This window comes from Mirounga leonina, unplaced genomic scaffold, assembly GCF_011800145.1.
Source record: "Mirounga leonina isolate KUSES-001 unplaced genomic scaffold, KU_Mleo_1.0 Mir_481, whole genome shotgun sequence".
In the NCBI taxonomy this organism is placed as follows: Eukaryota; Metazoa; Chordata; class Mammalia; order Carnivora; family Phocidae; genus Mirounga; species Mirounga leonina.
Window position 1 is genome coordinate 3,570,675 of NW_023270773.1, and position 17,607 is coordinate 3,588,281.

At 50.7% G+C, this 17,607-nt stretch overlaps 1 protein-coding gene across 2 annotated transcripts; it reads right to left on the minus strand.

Annotated features, from left to right (window-relative positions):
- Positions 1-1,037: 1,037 nt before the first annotated feature.
- Positions 1,038-14,206, minus strand: IGLL5 (immunoglobulin lambda like polypeptide 5). 2 transcript variants are annotated; one of them, XM_034989270.1, is made up of 4 exons: positions 13,793-14,206; positions 12,697-12,699; positions 2,771-2,810; positions 1,038-1,497 (listed from the first exon to the last, which is right to left on the minus strand). In XM_034989270.1, exons 1-4 carry the CDS (start codon positions 14,075-14,077, stop codon positions 1,178-1,180), a joined length of 648 nt encoding a protein of 215 aa, XP_034845161.1. In that variant the 5' UTR covers positions 14,078-14,206; the 3' UTR covers positions 1,038-1,177. The 2 variants fall into 2 exon arrangements, with proteins under 2 accessions (XP_034845161.1, XP_034845160.1); XM_034989269.1 differs by lacking the exons at positions 2,771-2,810; positions 12,697-12,699; positions 13,793-14,206 and adding an exon at positions 7,194-7,548.
- Between the last annotated feature and the right edge of the window lie 3,401 nt (positions 14,207-17,607).

The window sequence follows — 17,607 nt, forward strand, 5'->3', positions numbered from 1 at the left end:
CTGGACTCGAATCTCTCTGGCCTCCTCTCTGTCACTGGCTGGCTCTGTGGGCACTGCGGCGACTGGATGTTCTTTGCTCGCACCCCACCCTGGAACTGCGAGTAGACCCTGTACTCCAGCTCTTCCTGTCCCTGATCCTTCCCCAGACATGCCCACCATGGCAGTGTTTGGAAAGGTGTCAGTGCCTTTCTGATCATCGTGTGTGTGCATGGGTGTTTGTGTTCATTTGTACATGTGTATGTGCATTGGTATCCTAGCTCAGCTTCCACACTAGGCTCCTAAATCGAAGAGTCAGTTGAGAGACCTTGTGGCAGCCCATTCCCAGACTCTGACCCTGGATGTTTAACACAGAGGCCCCAGCAGTTCCCCTCAGCACGAGCACTGGGCTCATGGGTTGGCTTGGCCTTGGAGGGGGCCTGGAAAACGTAGCTGGTGTCTGTCTCCCAGAGAATATGAATTCAAGTGGGAACCAAGAGACGATGTGGGAGGAGGGGCCACGAGTGGGATTGGGAGTGGGAGTGCCCAGAGTCTTGGCAAAAGGTCCTCTCGTGGGTGTGCCCTTGAGAGTCTGTGGGAGGGACACAACAGTGTTCCTGGGGTCAGGGAAGGGTATCCCCTAAGGAAGAGATTATGTTCTAGGTTGTGATGGGTGGGCAGGTCCACATGGGATAGGAATTTAGGGAAATAATGGCACTGAGTGGTGGGCCTCGAGGGAAAGCACATTTCATGAGGGGGGCTAGTTCCAGATTCTGAGAGGCACTCAGAAATTATCCGCACACTATGCGGAGCGAAGGTCATAGTGGGCAGGTATGAATGGAATTTGTCGAGGATCGTCTTCCATCTCCTTTCTCCTATTGATATTTTCTGTTCTAGTAAATTCTCTGGGCATTCCAGGTGGAGTAAAACTATCTCTCCCACAACCACGAGGATGCCTTCTGCAGACTCCTTTCCCCCAAAGGCAAAGATTGATGATCACCCCTAACGACGGTTGAGTTCAGAACACAAAGCGTTAGAAGCACAATGAGCAGAGAGCATGATTTCTGATTGAATAAAGGACATTTTATTGAGTGTCGAGCGGGTGCAGCGAGAAGGGCTGGGGTGACCCTGCTGGGAGGGCAGATCCGCCCGGAGGTCCTGTGGCTCCAGGCCCCCTTGGGTGGGGGAGGGCGTTGGGGACCTAAGAGCACTCTGCGGGGACCACCTTCTTCTCCATGGTTCTCCCCTCGTGCGTGACCAGGCAGCTGACGCTGCTGTATGATTTCCACTGGGCAGGCGACAGGCTCAGGTAGCTGCTGGCCGCGTACTTGTTGTTGGTCTGTTTGGAGGGCTTGGTGGTCTCCACGCCCTTGGTGACGGGGCCGCCGTCTGCCTTCCAGGCCACCGTCACACCGCTGGGGTAGAAGTCACTGACGAGGCACACCAGGGTGGCCTTGTTGGCGCCGAGTTCCTCAGAGGAGGGTGGGAAGAGCGTGACCGAGGGTGCGGACGTGGGCTGACCTGTGGGGATGCAGGGGTGGCAGGTCATTGATTGAATTTCCATTTGCAGGAGACCCTGATGTTAGTGTATCAGGTGGGTGTGGGTCTCTAGGCCCAGGGCATGGGCCCTCGTTCAGGGACCAGCCTCTGTCTGAGCAGTTATTCCCGAGAGGGTGGGTTGGCGTCTTCGTCTAACTATTCGGATCCCTCCTGGGTAGCTGTCTCACTGCACACCTGCCATCTCTCCTCCTGAGACCCTCCTGGGCCCTGGACTGTCACACAAATGTCTGACCCTCACTCTCTTGCCCTCTTCCTGTGACATTCTGTCTGTCCCCAGAGTGGATGACATGAACTCTCAAACTCTCTGGGGGTTCTCTTTGGTCTATTGTGATCTGGCATTTCTGCTCTGGGAGCCTCTGGGTCTTTCTTCTGTGGAGACTGTATTTACCCAAATGTGTCTCTCTTGAAGTCTGTAATGGGCCGAGGATGCTATAGGATCACAGTCTGTCTGAAGGTTCTTAGGTGTCCCCTCTGCCTTGTCCCTTGGTGTTTCCCCTGGCCAATCAGTCAATTCAGTAGCCATATTGTGCAATGGGATCTGGCTTTCATTTTGTAATTGGTAGTTTCCCACAAGAGCCAGGAGTCCACCTTTTCCTCACACCCTGTCATTCTATGATCCTATACTGGGCTTCCTGACTGGAGCACCCTTTCCTTCCTGCTCTGTCCTGCCTCTTGCAGTGTTGCCTGGATCCCAAGCCTGTCCAGGGCTGTGTGGCAGCCTGGAGAGGCCTGGGGGAGCCACTCCACCTCTGCAATCATGCTTGGGTCCTGTGTCCCATAGCTCTGGGGACCACAGAACCTCTGACTTGTGTGTCCCCAGCCTTGGACCCAGATGCTGGGTCCCTCTAAAGGCACCAAATGGTCATCCCCCCAATGCTCCCTGTTCCCTCTTCCCTTTTTGATGGAGGACCCAAGTGCCTCCCAGAGATAAGGGTGGAACGACAGGAGGCCAGAGAGGAGAGGACAAAACAGCACGTCTAGGACCCTGGCAGACAGAGGAGTTTTTAGGTCATCCCAACCATTGCCTGCCCCTCAGGTTGGAGGTGAGGGGGTGGTGATGACCAAAGAAGTAAGCAGGAAAGTCTTACAGGGAGGGGAGGTCAGGGTCCCAGAGGCTGGGATCCCCGGTGAGAGCATGACCAAGGCTGAGACAAGACACAAAAAGAAAAAAAAAAAGCAGAAAATTGCCCAAACCTCTGGGAGAGTACGGAAGGAGGGAGAAGATGAGACTCACCTAGGACGGTCAGCTGGGTCCCTCCGCCGAATACCCAACACTGTGATACAGGCTCACACAAAAACTTCTCCCTGGGAGGCCCTGCCCCACCCACTAGCCCCCCACCTGCAGCTGTGATGGAGGAAGTGGGGGCAATGCTCCAGGCTGGCGTGTGCTCAGCAGCGGGGGAGGGTGGGGTGGGGTGGGGTGGGGGGTGGGACACATCCCCCACCCCTAGCAGATGACAGGACTAATGACCCCATGTGTTCTGCAACAGGATCCTTAGAAGCAATTCTTCCAAAGGGAGTTGGTATCTGATCTGCTGTTGGTACTGCTATCTCCCAGGATTTAAAATAGTTTGTGGAAGGCCTGTGTGTAATTTGAGTTAGGTTCCATGGAAATGAAGAGGACCTCCCTCCTCTGCATGTTCAAACAATCCCAATTCCTTGGTGACACCATGAAGTGAGGGCAGAGGATGTCCCCTCCCTCCCAACTCTCCTTTGCAGGGAAAAGCAGGTTGATCTGGGTTTATGTGCCATTGGAAACCTCCTATGTCCCCAACCATCTCTCCAGAGGGCTCAGCTTTATCTTCCTGGAAATGTCCTAGTTTGGGACTGCCCTAAGTAAAATCTGGGCTGGTCCTGTAGGACATGCCAGCCTGTGTCCCGGTGACCTTGGGAGCAGCCCCAGGCAATCCCCTATCTGGTCTCATGTTGGGGAGGGTCTGGTGCGTGACTGCTGCTCTGCTTCTTTCAGAGAGTCTTCAATCCCACCTCCCACTAACCAGAACTGGCATCAGTGACTGATTTTGGTCCCGGGGTGGGTAGGCACAGATGAGCTAGAGTATGTTGTCAGTCAGAAAGCAGGAGCTTAGAGATCTCCTGGGGTCATGTGCGTGTACCCAGGAGCCACCTGAAGAGGCTCTCACTGGACTGACGTCCATATGTGCAGCCACATTGCCATCGTGCATAGAGGACAACCGTGGTGTGATCCCCCAAACTGATCCGTTTGATCCCAGAGTTTACCAGGTCACCCCACAGTGATGATTCAGCAGGAGAGGATGGAGGGAGCAGACAATCATTCTATAAAGTGGGGAAAAATAGGGAAGAGTTTACATTTCTTCTTTTCCCTAGATATGAAAGGTGCCATGGAGAGAATAAAGAGCGGAGCAGATGAAGGCCCTCTCCTCATGGGCACGTGCTGCCCTGCCCTCCCAGGAGAAGGAAGACAGAGAGGAAATACTGCCATGATGCACCCTTCCCATCAGATGGATGGAGTCATTGAACATCCAGGTAGTTCATGCTACCTAGAAGGGTCCACTTGACCTGGGTCTTTTGAGGCATAGGGGCCAACTGTTCTGGGTGGTGGTTTTGCCAAGTCTAAGCTGGACCTCCTGATGCCTCTGATGCCAGAAGTCCTTTGTAGGAACAGGAAGCAGATTGAAGGTTTCGGGGAGGCTGTGGCTGCATATCCTGGTGGGAGAGTCCCAGGACCAGCAGCTCAGACCCACAGCCACTACCTTTGTAGTAGAATGATTTGGGAGATCTTACTGATCCAAGGGACCTGAAGACACATCCATCAATGACACTGTCAAATCTTATTTCATAGTCATAAAAGGAAAAGGAAATACCACCAAATAATATTTACAACATATACACTTAACCAGGGATTGATATCCAAATATATGAGGAGTTTCTATAGATCCATAAAAAATACAAGGAATCGAATGGAAAAATAGGCAAAATTATGACCGGTAAATTCACAGTAGAAATAAAATCAGTAAAAAAAGAAAGGAAAAAACTGCTCATAATGATCAAATAAACAATTAAACAACAAACATATCCTCATGAATACTCATCAGGAATGAGGAAATTAAAAAAAACTTCAACAGTATCACAGTATTGGCAAGGATGTAGAGGAAAGGGCACCGTCATTCATTGCAGTGAATATAAGCTGGGACAGCCTTTCAGAAGGACATTTGGGTACCATATAAGAACATTTCGAAAGCACATTCTCTCTGGTCCAGAAATTCCAGTTTTAGCCATTAATACAAAGTAGATACTTAAGTGCACTTCAAGTACACACATAACACATGCACACATATGTGGGTATTTCCATGACAGCATCACTTGTAATTTATATTTTTAAATGGAAACAACCTAAATGTCCATTAATGGGGGAATGATTACATACAGTCTGGTTCATCCAAATGTTGAAGTCTTACAGAGCCATTATAAGAACATGGGAGAGCCATAAGATTGAGATAGAAAATGTCAGTAACAGACTGTTCAAAAAGCTAGTTGCAGGATAATATGCAGAGTATGATTCTATTATTTCAAAAATAAAGCCCTCCAAACCGACTAGATGTGTTTGTGTGTGTGTGTGTGTGTGTGTGTGTTTTCAGGGACATACACACATGGGAGAAGGATTGGAAGTATATCGACCAACCTGACAGTGGTCATCGCTGGAGAATGGGTTTTAGGGTAAGATGTAGATTTTTTTCTTTAATATACTTCTTTACTTAATCTTTTTTTTTTTGTTACAAGTACATGTTACTCTTATATTAAAAATTATTTTAGAAGATAAAAACCAAATATATCTTCCTGTGAACATTTTCAAAAGTATAGAAAATTAGAAAGCAAAAATTTAAATCAGGTGAAATCCCATCAGCCAGAGACACACCACTGACATTTTTCTATATTTTCGGACAGGCTTTTGAAAATGCACACATACTTTATTTATTTATTTATTTATTTATCTATCTTTAGATTTTATTTATTTATTTGAGAGAGAGAATGAGATAGAGAGAGCATGAGAGGGGGCAGGGTCAGAGGGAGAAGCAGACTCCGTGCTGAGCAGGGAGCCGGATGCGGGACTCCATCCCGGGACTCCAGGATCATGACCTGAGCCGAAGGCAGTCGCTTAACCGACTTAGCCACCCAGGCGCTCTGCACACATACTTTAAAAACCCAATTTCAGAAACAGAGTTTTAGAGGCTTGTGTAAGATTCCTTATGATAGATGTTCCATACTGTATTTGGTCACACCCTTTCTGCTGGATGTTTAGATTATTTCGTTTTCTTGCACCATTAATAATGTTGAGCTAGCCATTCTTGTTTGTAAACCTTTGGTTACATCTTTGATTATTGCCCCCCCCCCCCCGGGGGGGGGCCCCACCACCCCATGAATTCCTAGAAGTGGAATTACACAATTTAAATAAATAAATAAGTATACTTTTTAAAAATGACTTGCTGCATATTGTTAAAATGGTTATACATTTTAGACTTCTATAGACAGTCCATGAGGGTGCCCATTCCTCCCTGGTCAAACTCTGGTACTTGCTAATTTTAGAGGACATCTTGGTACTTGGTCCTTCCTCCCCATCCCCAAGGCGCAAGCTTTGGCCGTTATCCGTCCTTGGTCCTCTAATCTGGCCTCACACCAGTCTCCTATCGGAAAACCGGTTTCCAAACACGGATCCGACCCTGACAGTCTGCTACTAAATCCCTCAACAACTCCTCTGGACCCCAAGATCAAGGACGCAGCGCCCAAGCCACAATGCGAAGCGTGGCGCGCATGCTCTCCCCTGGCCCTGGTCAGGGAGAGCTCTGCCGCGCCCGCGCGCCTGCGCACTTCTCTCCTCTCAGCCCAGGCGGCTCCCAGTGCCTGGATTGCCCGCCCCACGCGTCAGTGCCCCTGCATCTGTCAGATCAGTTTGATCTGTCGCGGCGCCTGAACATGACCCCCTTGGTTCAGGCCCACCGTCTTTGGGTCCCCGGGCCTGGCCGCTGTAAGTATTTATGAATAAGTCGCAGAGTGGACATCCTTGGCGGAGACTCAGCCAAGCCCTTGCTCCGCTAACTGCCTTGCAGACCACCTCTTCTGTTGCACGATTTTGTTTCAACACAGGACACGCTGATGGGATCACAGTGTTCAGGCCTCGGACTTCTTACAGTCCCGAGACTGTGCCTGTGTGACCCTGGGGAGGTCAACTTACCTCTCTGAACCTCTGTCTTCCTCTGCAAGATGCGGATAACAGCAGGATCTGACTTGGGCTACAGAGAGAGATGTTCTGCCCCTAAAACGGTTAGTGCCTGTGGGCACATCCTGCTCCTGCCGGGACCCTGTTTCTGTCCTACCCAGAGGACAAGGGCGAGGAGAGGATGGCGCTAGTGCAAAATTTAAGGGGTGCTAATGATTCAGTCATCAAGAAAAATCATATTTCATACAATATTAAAAGCTAGAAATCAATGCAAAAAAATCCACGCAGGACAAATACCAACACTTTAAATACAGCCAGGGTCTGCCCAGGCCCCTTCTCTCTGGCTGATTCTTCCTTCACCCTCTTCTTCCCCTCACTGCTGCTCTTCTCCTCAGATGCCCACTCCTGGCTCCCACCTCAGGGAGCTCCACATATTCCCACCATGACTCTTTTGGCTCCTTACCTGTCTCATGGGCTTCGAAAGCTGGACAGGCTCCTTCCTGCTGAGGCTCTGCTCGGTGGTGCTGCATTGGGGACAGTGGGCCATGGGCGCCCATGGCCAGGCTTAGCAGCATTAGGGGCCGGCGCTGCCTCGGGCAGGGCTCTGCCCCCCTGGGGGGCCTCACGGCGCGCTTGGCCAGTCTCGGGCCTCATCTGCCCTCAGGGTGGAAGCTCCGCTTGAACTTCCTGGAGAGGGGCCCTCAGTCCCTCTTGCTGGCAGCAGCTGTCCCAGTATGCCTGGCCCATGTGGCCCTGTCTTCTGCCTGGGCCTTCTCTGGTCCCTGCACCCAGTGCCCAGCCCTCTCCAGGGCCCATGGCTGTTTACCCCTGGGGATCTCCCTCAAAGTGACATCTGCCAACTGCCCTGCTGTGGTCAGATCCTGGGCTCCACCTCCTCCCACTGAAGTCAGCCCACAGTCCCCACCTCTGGGGCCCTGGGTGGGGCATACCTGACCTGCCTTATTTCCCTCTTCCCCAAGGGTGTCCCAGATCTGTCGAGCATCTCCCTGGGGCTTGAAGGGGCCACAGGGAGCAGCTGAGTGCCCAGTGGATCAGGATATCACCAAGGCCTGATTCCTTGGGGTGGGGCTGGAGCTAGGGCTTCTCTTCTGACCAGTCCCCCAGGCTGGTCCCTGCACACTCCACTTCCTTGGAGGCTTTGGTCAAGCCTGGCTGTTTCACCTGTGGTCATCTCAGCTTCTCAGCCAGGCAAGGGCCCTGCAGAGAGTGATTCTATACCCTTCACTCAAAGAGTAACAGCAGGCTCAAGAATGTTGAAACCTTCCAGACCTAGGTCACTTCTGGGCCTCAGTTTCCTCATCTGTAAAATGGACACAGTTCCTCTGCAGCAGGGCAGTCATGAAGACGAACGAGAGCATGTGAATGCCAAGTCCCGGATGTAGCAGGTGTTGACTGCTAGCCCCTTGGACTTTGGGCTTTAGAACAACTGTTGGCATGTCCTGGGGGCAGGTGTGCTTGCTTTACAGGTGAGAACAGGAAAGTCCAGAGAAAATGAATGCAGGGGCCAAGGTCCCTCTGGGAGTGGGCTGCAGAGTGAGCGAGAATCTAGGAGTGAGCTTGTCCCCTGCATTGCAGCCCTCTGTCCACCTGGAAGGCTCATGCCTTGCTTGCAAGGGAGCCAAGGTTTGGGTTCTGTTGGGCAGGTGGGCAGGAGGGATGGGCCGCACAGGTGCTTTGGGCTGGGGTCCGTTGGAAAGCCCAGGAATACAGTATGTAATGCAATCAGACTGACCGCAGGGGACGGGGCTGGCTGCCGGCTGGGCTGAGATCGTCTTGCTTGTTTGAGGATGAGGAAATCGATGTTCAAGCAGATTCTGTGCAGAGGCCTGGCCCTGGCACGGCTCCAGAACATGCTTTGTTGATGACGCCCCCACTCTCTGGGCCTGGCGAAGTCACACTGCTCAGTGCAGGGCAGGTGGCAGGATCCTGCCTGTCACCCAGCGCCTCCCCGCTTGCTTTCCAGTTGCCTTTTCTGCTGCAAGGTCTTTCATACACCTGCTCGAGTCCAGGTTTGCAGCCACACGGGGTGGCTTCTTGTTTCAGGGTCAGCAGCTCTAAAAGAGGCCTCCCAGGGCCTGCCAAAGTGATTTTCCTGGGAGGTCCCTTTAACAGTTGTCTGGCCCATGTTTTGAGTCAGGCTCTCCTTAACTTTCCTGCTACATTTGGCAAAGACTGTCCTTTCCATGGGATGAAGCCCATGCTTGCCTCTGACTTTGAGTTCCTGACACCATGCGGGCTGGGGCAGGATGGGCCTTAGGGGTCCAGGCTGAAGCTGTTCCCTCCCAGCATACCTGTGTGGATGTTGACACTCACCTGCTACCTGAGGCCCAGAAGCTGTGGTTCTCTGGGGACAGCCCCAAGTCTTGGGAAGAAGAAAGGGCTCTCCCTAAAGGCAGCATCCCAGTGTGTCTCCTTTCCCACCCCTGCACCTGCCCCAGCCTCTGGGCAGCCACTGTCACAGACCACATCCTCTTGCGGTGGCTGTGGTCAGAAATCTGGGTCTGGGCTGTTTCCTGGGGACCCTTGAGGGATGGGCTGGGTCTTCCCAGCGGGTGCAGCTGCAGCTCTGGCCCACTCAGGTTGCCCCTCACCTCCTCCCTGGATTGAGTGTGCCTGGATTCAGGCGGGGCCAGAGGAGTCCAGGTGCGGCTGTCCAGGTGGGCTCCCTGCTGAGGGTCCCTGGCTCCTCTGTGCCCTGCCCCAGCCCTTCTCTTGTGGATGTGCCCCTATCCAGTCACTTCAGCCCTGCTTCCATGTCAGAGGGTGCCCCCTGCCTCCTGCTGATCGGTCTCCTGCCCACTCTCTATTCCACAGACCCCAGAGACTGCCTGCATCCAGGTCTTCTCAGCTCCTTGCTCCCCTCCACCCCAAACTCAAGCTGCTGGGCCTTTTCATCTCACTGTGTGCCTGGTGTGTGTGTGTGTGTATGTGTGTGTGTCACAAAGTATCTGTCTGGGGATGTAACAAAGGTTTTGGAATTCTCAGAATCCTCAGAGTCAGGGTCTGGGTCTGCAGCTTCTGAGTCCCCCTCTGGGGGGGGGTCCCCAGGAACCCTGAAGACCCCCGCTCCTCTGGTGATCCTGGGAGTGCAGTCTCACCCCACTCCCAGCTCTCCTCCAGCAAATGGAAAGGGAATTCTATTGCTTCTGTAGATGTCACAGACTCACCACGCTGGTGGGGACCTTCTAGCTCCTTCGACTGATGAAGAAACTGGAGCATAGAGAGGGAGAGTTTTTTTCCCAAGACACACAGCGACTTGGTGTAAAGACTGTGTTCTGGGACTTACCAGTACCAGTCAGAGACCTGGGAAGACCAGCCTTTTTTTGCACACGAGGTGGGGCCGGCCTGGAACTGAGGGGTGGGGGTGCTTTGGAACATTTCAGTGCTTTAACCTCTAAGGCTCCCAATCTGGCCGCCTGGAGTGCAGCCCCAAGAGGACAGTCCAATAGGGGGCAGCAGAGACCAGCAGTAGAAGGAGGCTAAACCACCAGAAAAGGCTGGAGCTCTGGAGGGGTTGGGGGGAGGCCAGGGAAAGACTCCAGCAGTGGGGGCAGGTGGGAGGATGCAGAGGCTGGACTCTGGTTCTGCATCTTCCCTGGCGCCCACCTCACCCCTGGAACCACCAGCTGTGGGGGAGGCGAGTGAATTAAATCACTCCAGCGTAGGGTAGGATCCTGACCTGACTTACAGTTTTGATGTTCTATTCATCACGGAATTCTGCATTCATTGCGATTTCAAAAAATATTGCATTAGATATTATTTATCTTGATTACTGAGCTTTGGGCTCCCCTCCCTTAAATTTTACACGCAACAACAGTGCCTTACTCTGCTCCCACTAGTCCTGGCTGTGTCTGGAACTTGGGGAAACCTGTTGGGGGCGGGGGAGGTGAGGCGGGGGGCGGGGTTCTGGAATGGGCGTGGTCAGCGCCCTGAGGTTCCAGCCTCAACTGACCAAGTGGGTTGACATTTGCATAGCGGAGCCCTGTTTTTATAGCGACCTATCTTGTTTATAAAAAGTTATTATAAAATAGATAATCACATAATATTGACATCATTTTATTGCTGGACCATCTCTCCAGACACATCCTTTGATTTTCAGTGATTTTATAATATTCCCCCAAACACCCACCCAGATGTTTACTTGTGTTGACAAATAGAGCCGACGGTTACTAACAGAAGTACATCTGAATAGTATCTTTGACAGTGAGGACTGGCTTTGCTAATTAGATTACACAGTGGGGCTTCTCCCTGGATTGAATGGTTCAAATCGGCAACACCAAGTTTTGGGGGAAAAATATACCTGAAGCACATGAGAAGATGAAAGTATATTTCTCAAAAAAAAAATATTGTATTTGCGAAGATGCACGATGATTACAGATATTTTAATTTTTTTCCAATCTTTTAAACTCTATCATGCACAAGGGGTCGCTTAGTAACTTCCAGTCAAGTTCCTTGGTGCATATCCCTGATATGAACCTGGGAGAGTGGATGACAAATGGCTGGGTGACACCTCTGTGCAGGTGGCTTCCCCCCCCCCCCCCCAGCCGATTCTGGGATGGAGCCAGACTGCAGGAGGTTTACAGGGAGACTGTTTGGGACCAACCCATGTGCAAGCGATTGTGGGGGCGGGGGAAGCAGGGTGGGCAGAGGGAGGAATTAGCTATAGCGGAGCTTTGCTGTTGGGATGGTCCTTCTCAGCTTCCCCAAATGGGTGGAGAGGCTGGGTCTTCAGACCCTTACGTTGATCAGCTTTCAGAGGCCAGCTGCCCAGGAGAGGACCATGGCTCGGCTTTTCATCAAGGGAGCTGACAGATGAGGGCAGGGCTGTCTGTGGGCGAATTTCCCAGCAGATGGGGCTATAAGCCCTTCATTCCAGAAACGGTCTGGTGGTGCATCAAACTGTCTACCAGTTCAAATCCTCTCAAAGGCAGGTGGTTTCCAATTCTTTGCTTTCAGCAAAATTAAAAATATATGAACTAGAGCTGCCAGCTGATAGATCATTGAAAAAAATAATTTTTGACCATCAACCACTAGTGATTTTTGGCACATAATTAGGAAGAAGCTCAGATCTGTGAGCGAAATTCTATTACAAAACTTCTGTTTATGAGGTCAAGGTTTCTTTGAGTTTCATATAAAAATGAAAGCCAGAACAGAATAGATGCAGGACCCTGCTTCATTCTGGCAGGACATCCTATTCATCAATGGATCCACAAATCACTATTTAATGATTATCTGTGTAAATTTTAATATGTTTATGTTGTTTTGATCACATACTGCTATGAATAATTAAGATGCCAACTCAGTGTGGCAGAAAATAATTTAATGCTCAAGGTCACAGGCTATGAAACTAAATTTTGGAATGTAAACAATGTATATTTTTAGGACAGAGATATATGGCAGGATAATGAATAAAAGACTCAGGTGTATGGATAAAGAAGATGTGGTATATATTTATACAATGGAATATTATGCAGCCATCAAAAGGAATGAGATCTTGCCATTTGCAACGACGTGGATGGAACTGGAGGGTATTATGTTGAGTGAAATAAGTCAAACAGAGAAAGACATGTATCATATGATCTCACTGATATGAGGAATTCTTAATCGCAGGAAACAAACTGAGGGTTGCTGGAGTGGGGGGTGGGGTGGGAGGGAGGGGGTGACTGGGTGATAGACACTGGGGAGGGTATGTGCTCTGGTAAGCACTGTGAATTGTGCAAGACTGTTGAATCTCAGATCTGTACCTCTGAAACAAATAATGCAATATATGTTAAGAAAAAAAAAGAAGAAGAAGAAGGTAGCAGGAGGGGAAGAATGAAGCGGGGGAAATCGGAGGGGTAGACGAACCATGAGAGACGATGGACTCTGAGAAACAAACTGAGGGTTCTAGAGGGGAGGGCGGTGGGAGGATGGGTTAGCCTGGTGGTGGGTATTGAGGAGGACACATTCTGCATGGAGCACTGGGTGTTATGCACAAACAATGAATCATGGAACACTTCATCTAAAACTAATGATGTAATGTATGGGGATTAACATAAGAATAAAAAAAAAGACTCAGGTGTAAAAATGTATGAGTAGATCAAATTCAATGAGCGGTGTGGAGTGAAAACAAAGTTCGAGATGAGGGAAGAAAGATGGAAAATTTCCAAATGTTAGAGAAGAATTTTAAAAAAGAGTGGGTTGGGGTGCCTGGGTGGCTTAGTCGTTAAGTGTCGGCCTTCGGCTCAGGTCATGATCCTAGGGTCCTGGGATCGAGCCCCGCATCGGGCTCTCTGCTCAGCGAGAAGCCTGCTTCTCCCTCTCCCACTCCCCCTGCTTGTGTTCCTTCTCTCACTTTGTCTCTCTCTAAATAAATAAAATCTTAAAAAAAAAAAAACAAAAAAATAAAAGAGTGGGCATCCAATCATGATGATACTCACTTCCATTCTATATATATAGAAGAGCGTTGAGAACGTTTTACAAGCTTCTGGTGAAAACTTTACATGTCTACTAACAAAGCAGCAGGGAATGTGAACTCCGATTCTTTTGGAGGGCTCCACTGCAGGCCCTGTCCCCTTCCCCCAAGGAGGCTCTTCTCTAATGCATAAAGGTCCTGGGTCTCAGCGCAGGGTGATCACATAAACTAACAAGCAGGACCACCATGAGTCGGGGGGCAGCTAGGAGCTGTGCCCTTTCCTTCCAGTATCTTGACTCCTCCAATCACTCCTGAGAGAACTGAGTGAGGCGCTAAGCCTGAAGAGGGGACAAGGCAGTCCCAGGGCTCAGCTAGTAGGGGGACCTCTGGACCCACAGGGCACTGACGACAGCCTCTGTGACTCAAAAGAGACCCCCACCTGCCATTTCACAGCAGGGTAAACAGAGGCCCTGAGAGGGCAAAGAACCTGCTGGAGTGTCCCAACCCTGGAGGGTCGGAGCTGGGACCAGAGAGGATGCCTGGCCCTCAGGTCTACAGCTGCTCGGACAGCCGGTGAGAGTGTCAGGCCGGGGTAGGAGGGTTTGTGTCTCACTTCCCCATCTGCCTGTGCCACCGTGAGCATCAGCATTGCTGTCCCACCCCAGACAGTAATAGTCAGCCTCGTCCTCAGCCCGGGCCCCGCTGATGGTCAGGGTGGCCGTGTTCCCTGAGTTGGTGCCTGAGAATCGGTCAGGGATCCCTGAGGGCTGCTTGCTATCAGCACAGATAATCGTCATGGGGGCCTGGCCTGGCTTCTGTTGGTACCAGTAAGCATATTTACTTCCAATGTTGTCTCCCCCACAGGTGATCCTGGCCGTCTGTCCCAGGCTCACTGACATCGAGCGGGGCTGAGTCAGCACGTAGGCAGCCATGGAACCTGCAAGAGAGAAGATGAGAGGTGGGCTTCCAGCTGAGGGGACTCTGCCTTCCTGGCTTGGACTGAGCTCCAGGGGTTCTCTTGGCCCCCAGAATTGCCCCCTTCCAGCAATCTCAGCCCAAGGGACCCATGGGCCTGGATAGACCTTTTGAACCAATGTGAGCCCCTGGCCCCTTTCTCTGGGCAGGTGCAGTCCCGTAGAGCTCACACAGAGCCAGTGAGCCCAATGGGTGGATTTACCCCTCTAGCCCCTCATCCTGCAGCAAGGTGAAGAGATCCTGTCCCCCACTGGATCCCAATGAGCCTGGGCACAGCACCTGTGCAGTGAGCAAGGAGGCTGAGGAGGAGAGGGGTCCAGGCCATGGTGGAGGTGCCCCGATTCTGTTCCCAAGTCCCGAGGCTGGGCAAAGTTCCTCCCAGGCCTCTCTTATTCCCTTGCTGGACAGACCTGCTGGTTATGCAAATCAGCCAGGGCTCAGGGGCTGCTGCTGAGGAGCTTTGTGGGTTCAGAGAAGGGAGGGCTCAGCCCCAAGGGGCGTAGAGAGGGGAGAGTTGTCCCTTGCGGTTGCCACCCTCAGCCCAGGGAATCCTTCTTCTGGTGGTCACGTAGGTCTGGGGCTACAACTCCAGTTTTAGGCCGTGCATTGGCCTAACTCCTGGGCTATTCTGAACACTGAGAAGCAGAGTCTGTTTTCCAGGGAACCTAAGTCCTGCTCACAGAATCCTCCTGGGTCCTGTCTGGGTCCTGTCATGAAGGTGGCCAGAGTCATGGTGGTGCTGCTGAGATTGTTCTGGGCCCCCAGATCTTTCATTTGTTCCATTCTGGCTCAGGAAGGAGGTGGTTAATATCATCCAGGATTCCTAAGTGTCTCATCCATCCTTGTGTTGTGGTGGATGTCGCATGCTGGTCCCCTCCCAGCTCCACCTTCAGAACTTTCCATGCTGTGACTTGCAGGCCCCAGTGCAGTGACCCTTCTCATCCCCAGTCCAGGGAAACCCTGCATGCTTAGACAGGGGCTTTGAGGGAAACCCTGTGTGTTTAGACAGGGGCAGCATCCTACCGCAGATCACAGTTTGTGAGCTGTGAACACCAGCATCTGAGTAAAATTCCTCCCTTGCCAGCTGCACATGGGGGTTGTTAAAGGTCCATGGAGGTGCTGTAAGGGTCTGCCCTTGACCATGAGCTCCTGGACAGGCAGTAGGTGCCATTTCTCGGTATCTCTGATGTGTGGCTGGGGCAGGGACACATCATGTGCTCAAAAGATATGATCTGAGTATAAGAGAATGAAATTTGGTTGTGAATTGTAAGAATGCCTCATGCGAAATTAAAATTATATTTTTAATTTCAGTAGCTAGCAAAAAAATGCATTAAGTAATAAAAATCATTAATATAATTTATGAGGTTGAGCAATGGTTATTGAATAACTGCTGTGTCCTTGGAGTGGAATAAGAAAAAGAAAAAAATTTGGCACCAGCCCTCTGGAGAGAGAGGGGGAAAGGAGGAACTCCTTGTAGCAGGACAGGAAGCTCTCAGCGCAAAGGGGGGTGGGGATGTGTGTTCTCAGAGGGAGGGGGGGTTTGTAGACTTTCGAGAGCTTTAGCACCACTGGGGTGCATGTAGGAGATCGAAGTCCCAAATTTGTGCCAGAGAAGTGGGTAATTACTGCAAGATCTGGATCAGAATAAGAAGGAGCCGAGAGATTTTGTATATTAATGTCAAACATGATACTCAAGAAGGGAGATAGAGGGCGCCTGGGTGGCTCAGTTGGTTAAGCGACTGCCTTCGGCTCAGGTCATGATCCTGGAGTCCCTGGATCGAGTCCTGCATCGGGCTCCCTGCTCGGCAGGGAGTCTGCTTCTCCCTCTGACCCTCCTCCCTCTCATGCTTTCTGTATCTCATTCTCTCTGTCTCAAATAAATAAATAAAATCTTAAAAAAAAAAAAAAAGAAGGGAGCTAGATACCTTTTCCTTGAGGTCTCAGGTCTTGGTAATTAACACCCCCTGCATGTTAGAACCCCTGATGCCAGGCCCACTCCATCACTAGGTGGCTAGCCAGGTGATCTCTGCTGTCCCCTGGGTCATGGCAATAGCACAGGGAGTTCACGCCATGTGCTCTGGGATGCTGTATCCGCTTTCAGCCGGTCATGTGTTAGGCATATGTGGTATTGCTTGCCCCCGGTCAGGACTCATGGATCTAGGAATTCGGGGTAGAAATGGGAGTGGCAACACTCACTCACATCCCCAGTGAGCCACCAGCAAAATGTTCACTTCTCATCCCTGGTGCTTGGCTGTCTGCTTGACTGCGCCACACTGCTGTCTAAGAGTGCATTGTGGCCCTTCCTGGCTCCTCCTTGCAGTGAGGCACCTGGAAAAGTAGGGGACCCTGGCTGCCGTGATTCCTGATGACTATCACGGGGGACTTGGCTATCTACTACCCATTTGGGGGAAGCAGGTGTGAGTATGGATTCAGCAGATCCCCTAATACTCCCTGGGACTGTGATTACAGCATAAATTCACCACAATCCAGTGCAGCAGGTCTGATAATGGACAGATCTTCCAGAATGAAGGTTTGGTCATCCCATCTGGTGGGGATGATGACCAGGTCAGGTCTTTGCTGAGGGAAGGGGAACATGGGGTGGGTAGGTCACTTCCTGACCACAGGTAGTGAAGAAATGAGCAGGATACAAGGACAAGTGTTTGTTCCTTATATTGACATGAATAAGTTTGGATATATATTAATCATATGCTTTTGTTTTATTCTCCTGTCTCATCCCATTATTGTCTAACATCAGATGTGTTAACAATAGTTAACTTTAAATCTCAATATAGAAGTTATAGGATATCAAATCAGCTGGGACAAAAACAACTATCACTACAAACAACAGTATAGTTTGATTCCTCTTGTGGGGAAAGGGTGAGCATGTTTCTAATTGTTCATTGGATAGTTTCATCATATTGGGTGGAAGCGAGGTTACCAATATTCTCTTCATTTAGAGACTGTGGTTTGCCTGGATTGGGTGGATTTCATTTGGATGAGGGGTGGACTGTGGTGGCTTATTAAGTGTCAATGTTGACAAGCTGATTGTATCCACAGAATTGTCATCTGTCCATGTTTCTGGGTAGTAAAATTCCTCCCTTGCCAGCTGCACATGGGGGTTGTTAAAGGTCCATGGAGGTGCTGTAAGGGTCTGCCCTTGACCATGAGCTCCTGGACAGGCGGTAGGTGCCATTTCTCGGTATCTCTGATGTGTGGCTGGGGCAGGGACACATCATGTGCTCAAAAGATACGATCTGAGTATAAGAGAATGAAATTTGGGTGAGTAGGGTGAGTGTAAAGAGAAATTCTCGTGCAAGATGTGGGGGGTAGAAGTGAGGAAGCATATCGTGTGTCTCACTCCCATGGTTGAGTATCTTCTGGCTACTCTGGAGACAACTCTCCCAATGTCCCTCATTCACCATCAGGATGATGTGACTCTCCAACTGTCTGTCAGAACCCAGAGCACCCAGTGTGTCTGCATCTTTTT

Coding starts and splice junctions, on each gene's coding strand:
- IGLL5 (XM_034989270.1), bottom strand. CDS start 14,077: ATGGCTGCCTACGTGCTGACTCAGCCCCGCTCGATGTCAGTGAGCCTG. Junction 1,498..2,770: donor GACCCAGCTGACCGTCCTAG/GTGAGTCTCATC, acceptor GCATCCCCACAG/GTCAGCCCACGTCCGCACCC.